The 19,320-nt window shown below is 44.4% G+C and overlaps 1 protein-coding gene across 1 annotated transcript; it reads left to right on the forward strand.

Moving 5' to 3' along the window:
* The first annotated feature begins 2,116 nt into the window (after positions 1-2,116).
* huwe1 (HECT, UBA and WWE domain containing E3 ubiquitin protein ligase 1) lies at positions 2,117-12,206 on the forward strand. The gene is made up of 21 exons (XM_010784410.1): positions 2,117-2,242; positions 2,332-2,552; positions 2,708-3,099; positions 3,272-3,932; positions 4,046-4,742; positions 4,853-4,947; positions 5,488-5,644; positions 5,738-5,870; positions 6,059-6,261; positions 6,356-6,600; positions 7,985-8,087; positions 8,291-8,440; positions 8,559-8,804; positions 8,896-9,013; positions 9,108-9,248; positions 9,339-9,626; positions 9,767-9,872; positions 10,143-10,260; positions 10,660-10,841; positions 10,993-11,183; positions 11,283-12,206. Exons 1-21 carry the CDS (start codon positions 2,149-2,151, stop codon positions 11,383-11,385), a joined length of 4,644 nt encoding a protein of 1,547 aa, XP_010782712.1. The 5' UTR covers positions 2,117-2,148; the 3' UTR covers positions 11,386-12,206.
* The last annotated feature ends 7,114 nt before the right edge of the window (positions 12,207-19,320 follow it).

Raw genomic sequence — 19,320 nt, forward strand, 5'->3', positions numbered from 1 at the left:
CCACCTTTGTAGTACGAAACCCCGACAAAAAGACGTTTCCCTGTGCCTCTGACTAAGGCACATTTTCCTTTCTTAGCTGTACACAGGACATAGTCAGGCTCTACACAACTCACTTGTTGGAGGAAGGTAGTCGTTCCCGTAACTTCTACTTTGCACCGACCCAGAAAGTCGTACTGTTACTAGGGTTTGTGTGCGGACCGTTGCTTCCGTCACCCGAAGCATTCTTCGTAAACTTCCAGGACCTCACCGGATCGGTCAGAGGTTCTAGAGTTGGGGTATCTTTTAGAAACCTCCCTCAACTTTCAGGCACAACGGGTCGCTGTCGGGGTTTTGTAGTGACGAGATGTCTCCCTCTAGACGTACCTCCTTACCCGGGTTATATGGTCGTTGTCACACACCTTTTGGAACACTTTCTGATCATCTTTTGCAAAGCTGGAGACAGTAACGGTTTGTTTCCCATATATTGTTTCATAACTGTCCCGAAGCTGTAATTCCGACCGGGCTACCGGGCCCCGGTGAAGATATAAATGAGGCCCGGTACTGGAGTGGACGACCAACGGGCTAGGCCACGTTAGATAATACGGTCATAGTACGTCGAGCGCCTAGGGTCATTACGTCCACTGGGCTGTCATTTTGATTTGTAATAGAGATTGATCAAGTCCATCAAACTCTCCATTAATGTTTATGCGATAGCACACTATAAGGATTGGACTTGCACACACAAAGAACGTAAGGCGAGTCGACGTAAGACACTAGTACGTCCGACGCACAGCGTGAGCAGTCGTCGTCGAGCTTAAGAGAGAGAGGCAGTCTAATCTGAAGTGAACGCAAATACAGGTATAACTAGTCTAGGTCGATCAAGATCGATTACTATACTGAGTGGACGAATAATTTCTTGGCACTGGATTTGTTATTCTACAGCGATACGTTGACCCACTACGTGGTTTCATAACGGTCGTAGATACGTAAACGCTGTTTTCACAGTAGGTATGGTGTTCTTTGGATGCAACTCAGCATTCTTTCTCCTCCAAAACACGTCTAGTTGAGTTTTTTACTCAAAAAAGTTTCTATTTTGGTTTTCATCTGACCATATGACATTCTCCCAATCCTCTTCTGGATCATCTAAATGCTCTCTAGCAAACTTCAGACGGGCCTGGACATGTACCGACTTAAGCAGGGGGACACGTCTGGCACTGCAGGATTTGAGTCCCTGGCGGCGTAGTGTGTTACTGATGGTAGCCTTTGTTACTTTGGTCCCAGCTCTCTGCAGGTCATTGACTAGGTCCCCCCGTGTGGTTCTGGGATTTTTGCTCACCGTTCTTGTGATCATTTTGACCCCACGGGGTGAGATCTTGCGTGGAGCCCCAGATCGAGGGAGATTATCAGTGGTCTTGTATGTCTTCCATTTTCTAATAATTGCTCCCACAGTTGATTTCTTCACACCAAGCTGCTTACCTATTGCAGATTCAGTCTTCCCAGCCTGGTGCAGGTCTACAATTTTGTTTCTGGTGTCCTTTGACAGCTCTTTGGTCTTGGCCATAGTGGAGTTTGGAGTGTGACTGTTTGAGGTTGTGGACAGGTGTCTTTTATACTGATAACGAGTTCAAACAGGTGCCATTAATAAAGTTAACAAGTGGAGGACAGAGGAGGCTCTTAAAGAAGAAGTTACAGGTCTCTGAGAGCCAGAAATGTTGTTTGTTTGTAGGTGACCAAATACTTATTTTACCGAGGAATTTACCAATTAATTCATTAAAAATCCTACAATGTGATTTCCTGGATTCTTTCCCCCCATTCTGTCTCTCATAGTTGAGGTATACCTAGGATGAAAATTACAGGCCTCTCATCTTTTTAAGTGGGAGAACTTGCACAATTGGTGGCTGACTAAATACTTTTTTGCCCCACTGTATATGTTTATCAAAAGTTATAGATTGGGCATCTTCTCTTTTCAACTCAAAATGAACAAAAGATGCTTTTAGATTAAAGCATCTTTTTCCCACCACCTTTTTCTAAGCATTCAGTTACTGGTTTTCATTTCACAATGTACATCAGCCAGGCCACTATTCATACATTTTGCCGCAGACTGACTATAGCCATTATTTTTATTTTTATTCCCACAGCTCCACCTCTATCTCATCACCTGGGGAAACGATGCCCAGAAGTGACAGTGCTGACAGCCAGTCTCAGGCCATCCAGGAAGAGCCCCTCCCATCCACCAGCAATGAGGACGAGGACCCATTTGCAGGTAAAAATAAATTGCTATCATACTTTTTCTGTTGATTTTTCCCATTTTAAATAAAATGTCACTTAAAGCTCATATGTTTGTCTTGGCAGGCATTAGTCTGCCTGAGGGTGTGGATCCTTCCTTCCTGGCAGCTCTTCCTGAGGACATACGCCGAGAGGTGCTGCAAAATCAGCTCGGCATCAGACCACCCGCTCGCCCTCCAGCTGCCACCACTCTGCCTTCCACTGCTCCACCTGTACTGGGAGGCCCAGGGGTCACAGAAGTCAGCCCTGAGTTCCTGGCGGCCTTGCCACCTGCCATCCAGGAGGAGGTGAGAGACTCTTTGCAGAAATTATTATAACATTACATATGACAAAATCATTATTTTTAGACTTGCCAACTGTAGAAAAAATGTAAAACATCTTTCCAAATAAATAAGTAACGGATAATCAGTTTTCTAAATAAGCATGTTGTTGTTTGTTTTAGGTTCTTGCCCAGCAACGAGCAGAGCAGCAGCGCAGGGAGCTGGCCCAACAGCCCACACAGGGAGACACCCCTCTGGATCCTGTCACCTTCATCCAGACTCTGCCCTCGGAGCTCCGGCGAAGTGTCCTGGAGGACATGGAGGACAGCGTGTTGGCCGTCATGCCTCCGGACATCGCTGCTGAAGCAGCCGCTCTGCGTCGTGAACAAGAGGCACGCCAGAGGCAACTGATGCACGAAAGGCTGTTTGGCCATAGCTCATCTTCAGCCCTATCTGCCATCCTGCGCTCACCAGCCTTCACCAGCCGGCTAGGAAGCAATCGTGGCGTCCAGTACACCCGACTTGCTGTGCAGAGAGGAGGCACATTTCAGATGGGGGGAGGAACAAACCACAGGTGAGAAAACTGTGATCCAGTTGCCTGACTTGAGAAATCATATTATTTGGCTTTTTCTGTAGTATATAGAATTTAGCATGATGGACTTGAACATGTCATAGGTGGTTTTGATCAAATCCTGCTGCGCTTGTTGTGACAAAAACTAATATATGTTATCTTTGGATTTTCTCAGACCATCCAGCTCCAGTGTAGACTCCTTGTTGCGTCTGCGCGGTCGGTTGCTGCTGGACCACGAGGCCCTGTCCTGCCTGCTGGTTTTGCTGTTTGTGGATGAACCGAAGCTCAACACAAGCCGTCTGCACCGTGTGCTCAGGAACCTCTGCTACCACTCTCAGACCCGGGGGTGGGTCATTCGCAGCCTGTTATCCATCCTCCAACGCAGCAGCGAGAGTGAGGTGTGTGTCGAGACCACACGTCTAGAAGACTCGCGTGGCAAGAGGGGTGCTCAGGGAGGCTGCGCAGGAAAAGGCTCTGCTACCTCCTCCCTATCCTCTTCATCCTCCTCTTCTTCTTCATCTTCCTCTTCCTCCTTGGAGCTACTGAACAGGGTGGAGTCTCGCAGCTCCAGCCAGCTTTCCTGGCTTTCAGTTTCTATGGACGCAGCCTTGGGCTGCAGGACAAACATTTTCCAGATTCAGCGAGCATCCGGTAGGAAGCATGCTGACCGGCATTCAGCTGGGGGCTCTACAGGGTCTGGAACACTGGGAGCAGTGTCCGGCGCTGCCACAAGTGTCACGTGTGCTGGAGGTGGAGGTTCCACTGTCCACATCCACCCACAAGCTGCTCCAGTAGTCTGTCGACACGTGTTGGACACACTCATCCAGCTAGCCAAGGTGCAAATACACCTATCTGTATCTACATCAGAAGCATCCTCTATTGTGTGTTTGAAAACAAATGTCATTGAGTTGTAATAATTGAAGTCTTTTTGTTTTGTCTGTGTCTGCAGGTGTTCCCCAGCCACTTCACCCAGCAGCGCTGCAAGGATCTGTCAACATCTTCTTCTGATCTAGACTCTCGTCTTTGTTCAATCACCTCAGTGGTTGCAGGTGGGGGCTCCAGGTCAGGGTCTCTAGGTAACCCAAGCTCCAATGCCTCAAACACCCAGAACTCATTTGGCACCACTGCCGCTACTCTCCAGTCTCTGGGAATCTCCACTGATTTCTGGGACCTGCTGGTCAAGCTGGACAACATGAATGTCAGCCGAAAGGGCAAAGCCTCTATGAAGACAGTGCCTCTGGGGGGCAGTGCAGAGGCTGAGGGGGCTCAGTTAAGCCTGGAGACCTCCCCACTTGGCCAGCTGATGAACATGCTGTCCCACCCGGTCATCAGACGGAGCTCCTTGCTCACTGAAAAGCTGCTACGTCTGCTCTCCCTCATATCCATTGCCCTGCCTGACAACAAGGCCGCAGAGGTGCCTGCTGGACACCCCACCCCACAGGCTGCCATTCCCACGGCAACCAGCTCAGGAGTCACAGCCCCGGTCACAACACAGGGCGCTGTGTCCACCCTGCCCACTGTGGCAGGCTCAGGGGCCTCTGCGGGGGCAGGAGCCCAGGGTACATCCTCAGGGACAAGTCTGGCAGCCTCCCAGACATCCTTAACATCTATCTCTATCCCCACGTCCACTGGAATCACTTCTACAGGTACTGTTCATTTATTCTATGATAAAAAGTCATCAGTTCATTCACCTATGTAACAGCAATATCAGTAGAAAATAATCATCTGTACTTTTTTGGGCATTTTGCTAAAACAGGGAAACTGAGGATGCCTACTAGCTGTATTGTAGAGATTGACAACAAGCTGGCCTCCAGTGGACTGACAGAGAAACAGCTTCAGCTCTCTGTGGAGGTATGAGAAAAGTGTCATACATTTTCATTTCATGAAATGTGTGTGAACTACCTTTAGGTCATGAGAAATGTAACTTTGCATTATCTTACATTATTACCTCTGGTGGTGCACTACAATACATCACATCAATACAGCATCACAGTAAATGTATAACAGATCAAGTTGTGAAAGAATGTTTGTTTTAAGGTATGGGTTGATGTGGCTTCTTTGAGATTTGAGGGGATGTTTTGAGTTCAGCCTTTTTCTCCAGGACATTTGAACAGTTTGCAACCGGCTGGTTGAGATTGTCAGTATACAAAATGCTGGATGAATACTGACTGACTGTCTCCAGAGGTTTGTGTCTTGAAACAGTTGGACTGTGACACAAAGCCACACTTGTCCTTAGGAGTCTTTACAAAAACTATTGACAAAAACCTTTACACTGTTTTAATCACAAGCCCATTTTTCTTGCCGTGTTTCTTTCACCAAATGCATTTAATAAATAATCCCTTTTTTAGAATGATTTTTTTTTTCTCTTAATAACTGCTTTCCTCCTGCAAGGTGTTGACATCCCACTCGTGTTCAGAGGAGGGTCTGGAGGATGCTGCTAACATCCTGCTGCAGTTATCTAGAGGAGACGGTTCCACTAGAGACACGGTGCTCCGACTGCTGCTCAGTGGGGCAAGACACCTCGGATACACTCTTTGCAAACAGATCGGTCAGTGCTAGGCGACTACAACGATGGAGAATCTAATGCTGTCATTCAAGCAAATGTAATTGTCTTTGAACACTTTTTCCTTTTGTCTCTCAGGCACATTGCTGGCTGAACTTAGAGAATACAACTTGGAGCAGCAGAGACGGGCACAAGCTGATTCCCATTCCCCGGACGCCACCCCTGAGGATACCTCTCTCACTGGCAGACTGAAGAACAAGATGACCAGCAGGTTAGCCATGATGGTTCTGGGCCCCCCAGTGACTTTAGGGTGTCAACACATTTGCAATAGAGAATGTGGTATTCTCATTCTGTAATTAAATTAGCCTTAATATTCCTGTAGGAAGTTTTTGCATGAAAGTTAGTTTTCTACAAATACAATTTCCTTTACCTTGTTTGCGTTTGTTGGTTGGGGCACAGGTTTGACGGATCCGAGAGTGTGGTCATTGTGGCTGCACAAAAACGTACACTCGGGGGCCGTGAGCTACAGCTCCCCTGTATGAGCTCACTCACCTCCAAGACGTCCACACAGAAGTTCTTCTTGCGAGTGCTGCAGGTCATCATCCAGCTCCGCGAGGACACACGGCGCGCCAACAAGAAAGCCAAGCAAACCGGCAGACTAGGCAAGAAAATGTCCCACCCTTTCTCTTTTTGATGTCTTCTTACACTATCCTGGTAATCTAATGAAACACCCCTCCTCCCGCTCTAAACGTCCAGGCTCCACCAGTCTAGGCTCAGCCAGCAGCATCCAGGCGGCGGTGCGTCAGCTGGAGGCCGAGGCTGACGCCATCATCCAGATGGTGAGGGAGGGTCAGCGGGCCCGCCGGCTTCAACAGGCGCCCCCACCCACCGCCTCTTCTGCATCTGTCGCCGCCGCTGCCGGATCCTCAGTGGTGGTCCCCCATGCCCCCACTGGTGCTGCCCCCCCTGCTGGCACGGCTGCTGCTGCTGCTGCTGCCACGGTTAGCATGGGCTACACTGACAGCAGGCATACTTGTACTCACACACACCGCACACACTTACAGTAGTAAACAATGCATATTGATTACTTAATATGACCATCACAATTGTATTGTTTCAAAATACTATAGTAATCATCAAGGATAATGATATGAAAGGACCCTCACACTCCAACATGCCTTTTGTCTAATCTGGCTTTGCCTGTACTAGCTTTGTGCGTTTCTGGAAAATGTTAAGCTTACCCATTAAATTAAATCCATCTTATTTTGAAGATAATGACAGTTTAATGACAGTTTAACAAAACGATTAATCGGGCGATTATTTCATCGATTAGTCGACTAATCTAACGATTATTTTTCTGTTGTTCGATTTATAAAAAACATAATGTATCTCAAATAAATACCAAAAAACATTACTTCATTCATGACAACTGCGCACCAGCTTACGTGCAGCCCCGGCCTGGACATTGCTTGGCTCCGTTAGTTGACATACATTGATACTATAAGCTGACTAACGTTAGTCTAATGTTATGTTTGACTCGTAAACGACCACAACATGAGTTAGCTCTCTGTGCAGTTTGTTCGTTCCGGGTTAGTAGCGGCTAGATAGCGGTGTTCTGCAGACGTAAACTAGCTACCATTCCATCCAACATTAAATGCTGACAAACGTTAACTAACACACAGCTGGCACCGCTAGCTAGGTAGCTAACATTAATAAATTCAATTTGAAAGACCTAGGGCGAGATGTTTTTGTTTGGGGGCTTTTTGCAGGGCTTCGTGCGCAATCCTGTGAGGAGGAGGTGGTAGCCGTTTCAGTCTCCATAGTGTTTAAAGTGCGATTGCGAACTGCTTGTTGTTGTTTTGGGTGACCCACGTGTATGTGGCGATGCGTCGACGAGGAAATATGTCGTCGACGATATTTTGAAGTCGACGCATCGCTACGTCACTAGTATCTGTAAACAACATTATGCACTGCGTAGTCACCATACAGCCTGCTATCTCAACTGGTATGCGTGGTCAGAACTGCTGCCATGATAAACATTGGACTAGTCACAGAGGGACAGATGTGCCAGTGACTGACTGAAACCTATATCAATAACTGCATCCATGTGTGAAATGGTTTAGAAATGAATGTGCTGCCTGCTCCAAACGGTTTGATCTGTTCTACTGATGATGTCTGTTTGCTGGCTGTCATGGCTTCATGCTTGCGGCCCCTCCTTCCTCAGTTCCAGTTCCCCTCCTCTCTAAGTGGATCATGGGAATGTCATTATGCATGGCAATATCATCAAGATGGTTACTGTGAAAATGAAAAATGCTAATCATTAAGACTTCCATGTTTTACGCCTGTTGCTCATTCTGTGTCTCCTTCCTGGTTTGTTTCATGTAGTCTGAAGTGCAGTCAATGTCAGAAGCCCAGGCGGCCCAGAGAGATGAATCTCCCATGGATGTGGACCAGCCATCTCCTCTGGATCAGGACCCTGCACCTCTGGGTAGGACTCACTTGCAAACGGCTAAAGATGATTTAAAACGCCTTCTGATTTTGTTTTTGTCACAAAAACAAACATCTAGTGAGAACACGGCATCGCCCCTGTTCTGATATGAACTCAAAACATTTTTTAGCCAAAGAAATGACAGCTCCAGTCAGTTCATGACAGCATAGCTGATGTAATGTCTCTGTCAATTTCATTTTCAGATGAGGATGGAAACAGCCAGTCAGAGGGTGAGGAGAGACTCCCAGACCTCCCGCTGCTCAGCGAGCAGCTGTTGTTGGATGAACTATGGGACATGCTCGGGGAGTGCCTGAAAGAGCTGGAGGAGTCCCATGACCAGCATGCCGTACTGGGTTAGTGGAATCCTTTTGAGAAATGCATTTCTTGATGCTGTTTTTTATTGATCAGGATTGTTAAAGGAGCATGGCGCAAAGATTTGTCCCCCTAATTATGTTTTCTTTGATTCTCCAGTCCTCCAGCCCGCTGTAGAGGCCTTCTTCCTCGTCCATGCAACGGAGCGAGAGAGCAAACCCCCAGTGAGGGACACCCGGGAGAGCCAGCTTTCTCACATCAAAGATGAGCCCCCACCACTGTCCCCAGCCCCCCTGACCCCGGCCACACCTTCATCCCTAGACCCATTCTTCTCCAGGGAACCATCCTCTATGCACATCTCTTCCAACCTGCCACCGGACACCCAGAAGTTCCTCCGCTTTGCTGGTGAGCCTGACGGATTGAATTGAGGAGAATCATACCGCTTGGTTCTGATTTGTAATGAAGTTTCTAACAGGACCATTCTTCTTTCTTTTAGAAACTCACCGCACAGTGCTTAACCAGATCCTGCGCCAGTCAACAACTCACTTGGCTGATGGGCCTTTTGCAGTTCTGGTCGACTACATTCGCATCCTGGACTTTGACGTTAAGAGAAAGTAAGGGCGATTATCTCACACTTTAATCTCACACCGTCTAATGTACCGTTATTGGTTTTTCAAATCACTGACGAACTGTTTTTGTTCCTGCCAGGTACTTCCGGCAGGAGTTGGAGCGACTGGATGAAGGGCTGAGGAAGGAGGACATGGCTGTGCACGTGAGGAGAGATCACGTGTTTGAGGACTCCTACAGGGAGCTGCATCGCAAGAGCCCAGAGGACATGAAGAATAGGCTGTAAGGCTCCATTTTCATTCCTTCACTTGCATGTCCTCTCAATTCTACACTACTCCAACCAAATCATCCTCTGCTCCCTTTCCGTTCCAGGTACATTGTGTTTGAAGGGGAGGAGGGCCAGGATGCCGGCGGCCTGCTGAGAGAGTGGTACATGATCATCTCCCGGGAGATGTTCAACCCCATGTACGCTCTGTTCCGCACATCGCCAGGCGACCGTGTCACCTACACCATCAACCCCTCATCCCACTGCAACCCCAACCACCTCAGCTACTTCAAGTTTGTGGGTCGTGTGGTGGCCAAGGCAGTCTATGATAACCGGTTATTGGAGTGCTACTTCACCCGCAGCTTCTACAAACACATCCTGGGCAAGAGTGTCAGGTATTGTAGCTAATGTTACAGCCAAGTCACCTAATATTTAAAGATGTGTTCCAACACTCTATGCCTTGTGATTGCAATATTTAGTAGTATTTTCTCTTGAATATGTGCCTGTTATAAATGTATTTCTTTGGTCTTACCAGGTACACAGACATGGAGAGCGAGGACTACCCATTCTTCCAGGGCTTGGTGTACTTGTTGGAGAATAATGTGTCAACGCTGGGCTACGAGCTGACATTCAGCACAGAGGTTGGTGTCTTCTATTCTCTTAAATGTTTCAATTAGCTTCAAGTGCAGCATTGATTTATCACGCTGTCTCCTTAACTGGTGAAATTTGGATTTGGCCTCGAGGGTTTGAATCCCAAATGCTTTATTCTCTCTTAAAATAAGTGCTGCGAAAATGTAATTTGCAATCTGATGGCCTTAAAATATTGTTAATGGATACCATCTGTGGCTCGTAGTCAAATGTTAAGCTGAAACGAGTGACACTGAAAGCCTGCATGTGCTCTGTGTGTGTAGGTCCAGGAGTTTGGAGTGTGTGAAGTGAGAGACCTCAAGCCAAATGGAGCCAATATCCTGGTCACAGAGGAAAACAAAAAGGAGTATGTGCACCTGGTCTGCCAGATGAAGATGACAGGTAAGAGTGTGATTCTATTACCTAATACTTTATTAGCAGTAGAGCTGTAACAATACAGGGGATTACTGACAAAAACAACTATTTAATGCAATATCTTTTAATCAGCATCCGTCATTTTTGATGTTCAGGCGTTGATGATTCTCAGTAGTGCACAAAGATAGCACTAGGTGGCAGCACTCTTAAATGTTGAACTAATCAATATGCAGCAGAGGCTAAAAGTGTCTCTCTCTGCAAGATGGCTGAATTATCATAAGCAGCACCCTCCAGCTGCTCGTATGCATTATTCAGTAAAGCTTTCAATTTCCAGATGTTTCATTGAAAAACAATAACCACCAACTTAATTGATAGAATAACGTTAGTTATGTGCTTAATGAAGAATATACTTCACTTGTTTTCTAGGTGCAATCCGCAAGCAGCTGGCAGCGTTCCTCGAGGGATTCTACGAGATCATCCCCAAGAGGCTGATCTCCATCTTCACCGAGCAGGAGCTGGAGCTGCTCATCTCCGGCCTGCCCACTATTGACATCGACGACCTGAAGGCCAACACTGAATATCACAAATACCAGGCCAGCTCCATCCAGGTACAGATGAGTAAATAAGTGTACAACATTAATATTTCAATGTTTTCCAATACATTTCCAGATTTCTGCACATCACCTCGAGCTCAGTACAACTGATAGTCCGATTTTATTTGTGGAGAATTTCCCTCAAAATGTTATTGTTTTCCCTTAGATCCAGTGGTTCTGGAGGGCCTTGCGCTCCTTTGACCAGGCAGACCGGGCTAAGTTCCTACAGTTTGTCACCGGCACGTCCAAGGTTCCCCTTCAGGGCTTCACTGCTCTGGAGGGCATGAACGGCATCCAGAAGTTCCAGATCCACCGCGACGACCGCTCCACCGACCGCCTGCCATCCGCTCACACCTGGTAAACACTGCGATATTGCAAAGCATGCATCATTTGAACTATGTTGTAAAAATGTCTATTGTGAAACTAACTTTACTTGTTTCCATTTTTTCCACTCAGCTTCAACCAGCTGGACCTCCCAGCCTATGAGAGCTACGAGAAGCTGAGGCACATGCTGCTGTTGGCCATTCAGGAATGCTCAGAGGGATTCGGACTGGCTTAAATATGAGACTCTTAATACACGCAGACATGCATACAAACACTTGATTTAGATTTGCCTACTCCTGACACATTCACACTGATAACCTTTGAATGCACACACACACACACACAGACACATACACACACATACACACACCACACCTCGTACACATACCACACCTCGTACACACACTCACACACTATCATAGATCTTACTGGATTTCTTGTTGACCGGCCTAAACTTACTGGTTTCTATTCCATATTAAACAGATAAAACCAGCAAGTGAAATGGACTGATTGACATTGCGTACAACACAGAGAGCCTCATGTTGACACAGTTGTGTCTCCCTTCCCAATTAAATGGCGAATGCAAGAGCGGATTCAGAGGATAAAACATGGACTAATATAAGAGACGTTTTCTTCATATAGTTTGAGTTCTCTGTACAAAAGGTTTGGGAGTTTATTATGTTTAATCTTTTTTGTTCTCTGGTTGTGTAAAAAGAAAAAAAGAGAATGTTGTTTGAACAGGATGGTTATAAAACCTTTGGGGAAAAATGTTTGTGGTTTCTTGTTGCAAATTTGTGCCCTCACAAGCCTTGGTGCTGGGGAACATTTGGGGTATATGAACAACTTGAGAAGTTTGAGATATTCACAAAAATGCACTTTTCAAAAGTTGTGGCATTTCTATGGAAGGATGGTTAAAAAATGAAGAGAGAACCTGAAGAAGATTAAAAAAAAAACATTAACCATAAATCTAGAGTATTTTTGGCTATTAAATCGCTGACCCGGCCTTGGGCCTTTGAATCAGAGTGGAATAACTACATGAATAAATGCATAAAATTGCGTCCATTGTCTCTTTTAACAGTGTTATAATCATTACTTGCAGCGGTTCCATTTCATCAAAATTGAATGTTATTCTGTGTGTAATCACACCAGTTTCAATAGAAATATTTGTCAACTTGCAGTGTAATGATTATCAAGAGAGATCCCAATGATTCTACGACAACTTTAATCAATCCAAGTTTAAACTGACATTGATTCCTGCGGGGGGGATTGTCCCTCATGACGAAATCGATCAAGTTCAGTAACATCATGAGTTATGACTGATACCATCCTGGAGCACATTTATCATGCGCTGCCCCAAGCCTATAGGGTTAAACAATCAGGAGCTGTCATTTCCCTGCTGACACTGCTAACTAAGCCCTCCAGTCTGTAACACTTGTCTGTACCCTTCATTATGGCACACAGTGTCCTTTTGCTGAATCATGACAGACTTATATTTCTAGTCTTGATAGGGCCAAAAGTGTATTTGACTCAGGGTGTTCATGCCACACATCTTGGATGGCAAGTGACCTTTTTCCCAGCAGACATGTCCGCTGTACTAGCACAGGGGAACTAGTTAAGAATGACAGCATGCCATTTTGGTGAGCTAGTTCCAGGGTCCTGGTTTTGCACACCAATTTGTGTCACCTTTAGTTTTTCTGCTATGACAAGTCAACATTTCTGCAGTGATAAGGTGTTTCACCTGCCTTGTTTCACCAGACAAGGACTGAAAATAACGGTGTGATATATCTCCATTTCCAGATATGAATCCAAAGGACCAAACGCTCTAGTATCAGGTTCTACCAGCTTGTAAATCTTTCACGGTCTGTTTTTATTCCTTCCTAAGTTCTTCCTACTTATTAGTTGGCTAATTTAAAAGTATTGCTTAAACCTTCTCTTAGTTGAACTTGCATTAACTTTCACTGAGTCTGAATTTAAGAACTGCCGGTTAAACTGGCACATGGAAGTAATTTTACATTTTATTTTGTATTCTATTTCAATATTAGGCAATTTATACATCCGACCAACAAACACAATTTGTAGAAGCGGTTGGGCAGAAAGCATAGCTTAGAAGTAGCCCTCCCGTTAGTCATCCAGTTGCAGGAAAAAGAGAAATCAGTAATTACATACGCACACAAATGTCAATTAATGTCTTGGATTTTTTTTAAACCAGGGATTTAAAACTGATTATATTATTTCCTATTTGTAACCACAATACTCAGCTACTTCTGTTAGTTTGTCCTCTGGGTTTGCTTCCCTGAGTTTGGCTCTTTGCTCCTCGACTAAAGGCATGTCTGCAGTTTGCACCTGTCAGTCCCTGGTCTTCTCTCAATCTTCCCCTGTGTTTCCATATTTTACCTGCTCTTCCGTGCTGAATTTGTTCCACTTGGAGGCCCTGTGCAACAGTAGAAATGGAATCCGTGCTGCTCTGCTGCCTCGCTGACCCTCCCCCACCCAACCTAAAAACCCTCACACTGGTTTCAGAATGGGGAGCGTCCATGTCTGATTTGGTGCTTCTTGAGGCGTGATAAATGAAATTACAGTGCTGTCATGCAGAGATTTTAGACCCCACAGTAAGCCCTGTTTACAGTACATTTGCTAGCAATGTTTCCCCCCCCCCCCCTCTGTGTATGAAGCAGCACAGATGCAATTTTCTGTTGGCCACGCTTGATTTACATATTCTGTAAGCATCTGTTGCTTTTTGGATGCTTTGATTTGCAATTAAAGACGATGATGTCATTCAGGGAGTTTGGCTGGGAAAAAGATTTCACAATACATTTCCTCACTAATGGGTTAACTTTCTGCTACTCGGGGGATTTCCTGTCAAAAAACATTCTGTTGCAACTTTTACTGAATATATTTCCTGTAGCTGTCAGTTAGAGATGGAGATATCTGTGGTGCTGCCAGAGGAGCTGTTGCAGTGCACCGTGCCGGCCTCTCCACTTGGGGGGGATCATCAGACTGCTCAGAGTGAACAGGATGGTCCTTGTCACGCTTTCTCCATGTCACTGCATTCTGGTTTCCAGCGAAATCACACATGTTTTTCCATTTCATGCTCTGGGGGAAATTTGGGGATCACCGTTATAAGAATTGAAATCATTCGGATGTTTGTGGACCCTTATGCCTTGAGCCTGCATGTTAGTAATCATGTGACAAATTCAGAATATGTCACACTATGGTACCTTAGCTTTGTCATGCTCCAAGATAAGATAATATATGGCCAAATTAATTGCTTAAAAGGTTGAGAAAATCAACTGGAGAGTGTGGCAATGACATGTTGGTAGTAAACTGAGTTCCCGTATAACAGCAGTCCGTCCTCATCAGTGATAGTGGAGCTGGGGAGGAAATGAAGGCCAGTGGAGTTGATTAATAATGACTTCTTTGTATATGAGCCAGACAGCTCCCAGCCTAATACATTTTACTGCTGCTGTCTCTGAAATAAATCAAAACATTGCTCCCAGAGAGAAATAATAAAAAGCTTCTTTAGCAAAGAGCCCAAACGGGCATGGGGACAGAATGAGTTCATTAGAGTAATTGGTTTAATGTTTCTAATTAGCTAGAGAGATATTTATACTGAAAGAAATTGATCATAGTGCTTAACCCTTTTTTTGCAGAATTCATCATCCACTTCTACTCCTTCTCAGTTTCTTTATCCTCAGAATCCTTTGGAGGGGAAAGGTGAGAATTGCAGAGGGAACCAGTTGCTATTTACAGGGTGCGATCACCACTCTGACAGCCTGCTATTGTTTCTTCCAATTAGCACAGTGGGGTTTATTCAGAATAGATGTTCCAAATAGAATGCTTCCCTGTGGCAACTTGATAATCACACTCTGTTTGCATGTTGTGCTTTGTCACATTTCTTTGCAAAGTCTTGAAGTAAATGTTATGTGTAAATGTGAACCCTGTGCTCCTAATGCAGAAAACTCGATAAATGAAGGTGGACAGGAGCAGCCCTCCGTTTTGACAGCAGTGTGACGTGTTGGGGAGGGTGTTATGTTCTGTTGTGAATCTGTCGGGTTTGTCAGCGCCTCCTGATCAGGCTGCTATCTCTGCTCTGCCTGCGAGGACCAGGATGTGAGCGGCAGAAAAAACTGAGAAGACACATTTGCCTTCACATTCTTTCAAGTACTGGTATTTGTGTGCATTGGTGTGCGTTTTGCCCTTCAGGAGAAGAGTGGAGAGTCAGCTGTAGGAAAAGATGGCTCAGGTGCATGGTGCATAGGATGGCCTTTGGTCACTGACACATGTGCAGAGACCGCTTAGTCCAGACCCAAACCAGTAGTGACAGTCTGTCTACTGTAGTGTAAAGGTCATAGTCTTGATTACTTCTGAGCTTCCAAGCATCTCTGTTCCCTATATATTTACCACAATGCATCTGCAACCCCCTCCGCTTCCCCTCCCATCAGTGGCACAGCAGTGGGCACCTTGTGGCATTTTATAGAAGCAAAGCCAGTGCAAGATAATTCAGCCCCGTCATATTGCAGATCATCTAATGCGGTCAACTGCTGAAGGTTATCTTTGGGAAAGTAATATTGTTGAGCCCCTGAGGGAGATGTAATAATGCAGGAGGCAATAACTGCAATAGGAATTTGATGGCAGCATCTGAATGGAACCGCTTATGGATCTAGCAATGGGAATCCTCACAGTGCTCTTCTCTTGGTGGCCCTTTCATGGCTACCTCACTAATAGTGCACTCCGCTCTGCATCGGCCAAACGGCTCGCTACACCAGCACTGCGAGGGGGACCCAAGTTAACATCAGCAAAAACACGTCGGTTTGCTATCCTGGCTCCAAAATGGTGGAATAAGCTCCCCGTTGAAATCAGGACAGCAGATAGCTTACACATCTTCCGGCGCAGACTGAAAACTCATCTCTTTCGACTCCACTTCGAGTGATAGAATTACTCACAAAGAATTGCTAAAAAAGCACTTACAGTATATACTAATAAAGGACTGGCTTATCTAAAGCCAGTTGAGTAGCACTTGAAATGTTTTGGCTCTATGAAACCTGATGTACTTATATGATTCTGTTTTCTTCAAGTTTGTATCTTCCTCGTCGAATGCACTTATTGTAAGTCGCTTTGGATAAAAGCGTCAGGTAAATACAATGTAATGTAATGTAATAGAAAATGCTATCATGGGATGATGCAAGTGTATTATAATACAAGGTAGGGGACAGCAAAGGGTCATTTATAGAAAAAATCCTTGAAGAGAAGTGAACTAGTTAGTAGCACAGCCACTGAATGCTTGGTAACAAAATCTATGCAAAACCATATTTGAATATCAATGATGACATTTTGAGGATGTGTAATCTGCAAATTGCCATTTTCCCTCCGCCTGAATGCCAACACTTTGATCCTCCGACAACAACAACAGTTTATCTTTGATGATGCTCTAACCTTTGGCGTACCACTGCACATTTGGCCTGAGGCTGACTCATTGCTATTTACATGCAGTTAACATGCTTAATGAGATGTGTTCTGGTGAGTGAAGTGCTGGTCATATCTGGCAGCCAGGCCACTAAGCATGGCAGGAAACTAAATCAGAGTCATTTCCCTTCAATTAGCGAGTGATTAACGGCAGGTCAGAAGCGGCTGGCTGACCTTCTGGCCACTAATGACTTTACCCGGATCAATGGATCTCCAATCGCCCGCCACATCAACAACCGTGCAGTCAGGGTAAGACCCTGTAGGAGCAGAGGGTTGTTGAATCCACCTTTAACCAACCATTTCTCACTTATGCTCTGTCGTTGGCCTCTATTTTACTTTGTGGCTCCAAGCACTTCCTCCATACTCAACATGTTCGTAATTTAATCTTTGTTTACTGTGAAATGTTCCTCACCATTTCTCAGAACTAGCAGACCTCTGGACTTGTGATAATCAATTTTAATGTTATTATTATATCCCCAATTCATAACAGAGGTTATCTCAGGAGACCTTTTATATAGAGCAGATCCATTCGTACTCCTAATGGGATTATTTACAACAATACCAACAATGCAGTAAAAGCAGTGTTACTAATACCATTAATGTTCAGCCATCATTGATTTGATTATTGACGCCTATAGTTTTCTATACTGTACTGTGAGATATATCTGTGTCTTCTGTAAAAACTGTTAATGTTGTCCCTTTCAACCTGCAGATGGTGGAATAATTAGGCAGGTCTTGGATCGATGTCAAGACTCTAAAGTAAAACATTTGATAACATAGCACTCCTCTGTTAGGGAGGGATTTGTTTGTATAAATGGTTGGATAAAACCTTTAAGAAATAGGTGGACTAAATTACTAATAATCTATTATTTTATTTCTTATTTGTTTAAGTCTCTGCATTTCAAGTCGAAATATAGATGTTCTTCCTCTGACTGTGTTTATGTGTTGGGAGGATGTTTTTGTGTTTATTCCTGTGTTCAAAATGCATCCTTTCAATTAATACACTTTTCTGCTCCTTTTCTTTGTAATTGTTTATTCCAGATAGCTCATATTTTGTACCCAATTGTTGGGCTAAAACGTTACTCCTCATTGATTCATCATAAATTAGGAGTCCTCCTCGACCATCTGTGTCCCCTCAGCTCTCGCCCTCTTTCAGATTTTCCATCTGCTCAAAGTTCACTTTAATGTTTCAATATACACAGTAAACATAGTTTCTATTTTGTCTCATGTACATGTCATAAAAACCAAAAGCCCTCATACTGCACAGAAAAAAACATACATACACATTAATAAATTATATTTAATAGGCAGTGCACATTTATTTATATAGCATGTTTCATCCCCAAAGACAACACACATGCTCTACAGGGTAAGCACACAAAAGTACAAAGAGTAAAACAATAACTAGAATTAAAAAAAAAATGGAAGCACACAGAATACAAACAATACAATAAAGAAAAATGCATTAGAAATAATGGTAAACATGTGGGTGTTTAGCTATATATGAAAGAAGTCAGCATTGTCTCAAGTCTAGCTCTTATGTAAATGTTTTCCACATTAAAGCAACTGTAGACGTTAGAGGCAGCTTCAACATGTTTAGTTTTCACAAGTAGAAATATTTAATGAATAAGAACAATAATGTTATATATGCATCCATCCATTATGTACATACACTTATGCACATTGCTTATGTATTAAACATAACAAATAAACATTTTATTCATGTCTTTATGTAATCCTGTCAGTTGTTATTCCTCCACAGCTGCATCTGTGTCTGTGTTTATTTTAAAGCTGACCTGAAGAGGCTCCCCTCCTTCACCCCTTTTGACCTTTTCCTCCGTGTCTCTAAACAGCCTGATTTGTAAGGACTGAAGGACCTGGAGATCATGTTTTCCTGAGATATCCAATTAATAATGTTTTTATTTTTTGTTTATCTTAGGGGCGGTTCTGGGCACTGACTTTGGACCCCCCTGTGGCCCCCCTGAAAAAAAGAAAAAGTTTATGACTAAACGATTTCTTGACTGACGGAATAGGCGGAACTAACACTATTTGTCATTCTAGTCCAGGGGTCTGCAACCTTTTTGACCAAAAGAGCCATTTTGCTCAGAAAAAAAAATATTATTAAAATGGGTCCACTTTGAAATAAATAAAACATATAGCTGCACCCTAAAAAGAGTTAAAGGTAGGGTAGGTAAGAATGGAGAAACCAGCTCGAGTGCGCTAGAATTTGAAAATACACAAACGGAAAAAATAGGCCTCTTCCTTCAGACTTTCTTACAGAGTCCCTCCTCGAACACACGAACGCGCATCATCAATGAGGCCACGAGATAAGTTTGTGCACAGATGGAAGGCTGACAGGCAGGTAGGCCATCCAGTTAATTTAGCCGGGTCGCGTCTATCGTTTTTCCAACCCAGTTTGGATCCCACTTCCGCATTACGCAAGCATCGACGCGGCGTTACGTCACAGCACGTCACAGCATCAACCTGGCGTTACATCCCTATGGTTACATCACTGCCTCACGCGGCACACCCGCGAAATCTGAATCTGACAAGCGAAATACCGTCCTTTTAAACGCCGCATAATATACAATATACAATATAATAGTGCTTCTTTGTCAATATGACTGACGACCACACTTATGCAGTGCTGAGGTAATGTTAATTCATCATTTAATACCTCCTGCAGCTGATGCAAACAGGTAAGTGG

Source organism: Notothenia coriiceps, unplaced genomic scaffold (genome assembly GCF_000735185.1).
Source record: "Notothenia coriiceps isolate Sejong01 unplaced genomic scaffold, NC01 NC01_scaffold00026421, whole genome shotgun sequence".
Classification (NCBI taxonomy): Eukaryota; Metazoa; Chordata; class Actinopteri; order Perciformes; family Nototheniidae; genus Notothenia; species Notothenia coriiceps.

Coding starts and splice junctions, on each gene's coding strand:
- huwe1 (XM_010784410.1), top strand. CDS start 2,149: ATGCCCAGAAGTGACAGTGCTGACAGCCAGTCTCAGGCCATCCAGGAA. Junction 2,553..2,707: donor CACCTGCCATCCAGGAGGAG/GTGAGAGACTCT, acceptor TGTTTGTTTTAG/GTTCTTGCCCAGCAACGAGC. Junction 4,743..4,852: donor CACTGGAATCACTTCTACAG/GTACTGTTCATT, acceptor TTGCTAAAACAG/GGAAACTGAGGATGCCTACT.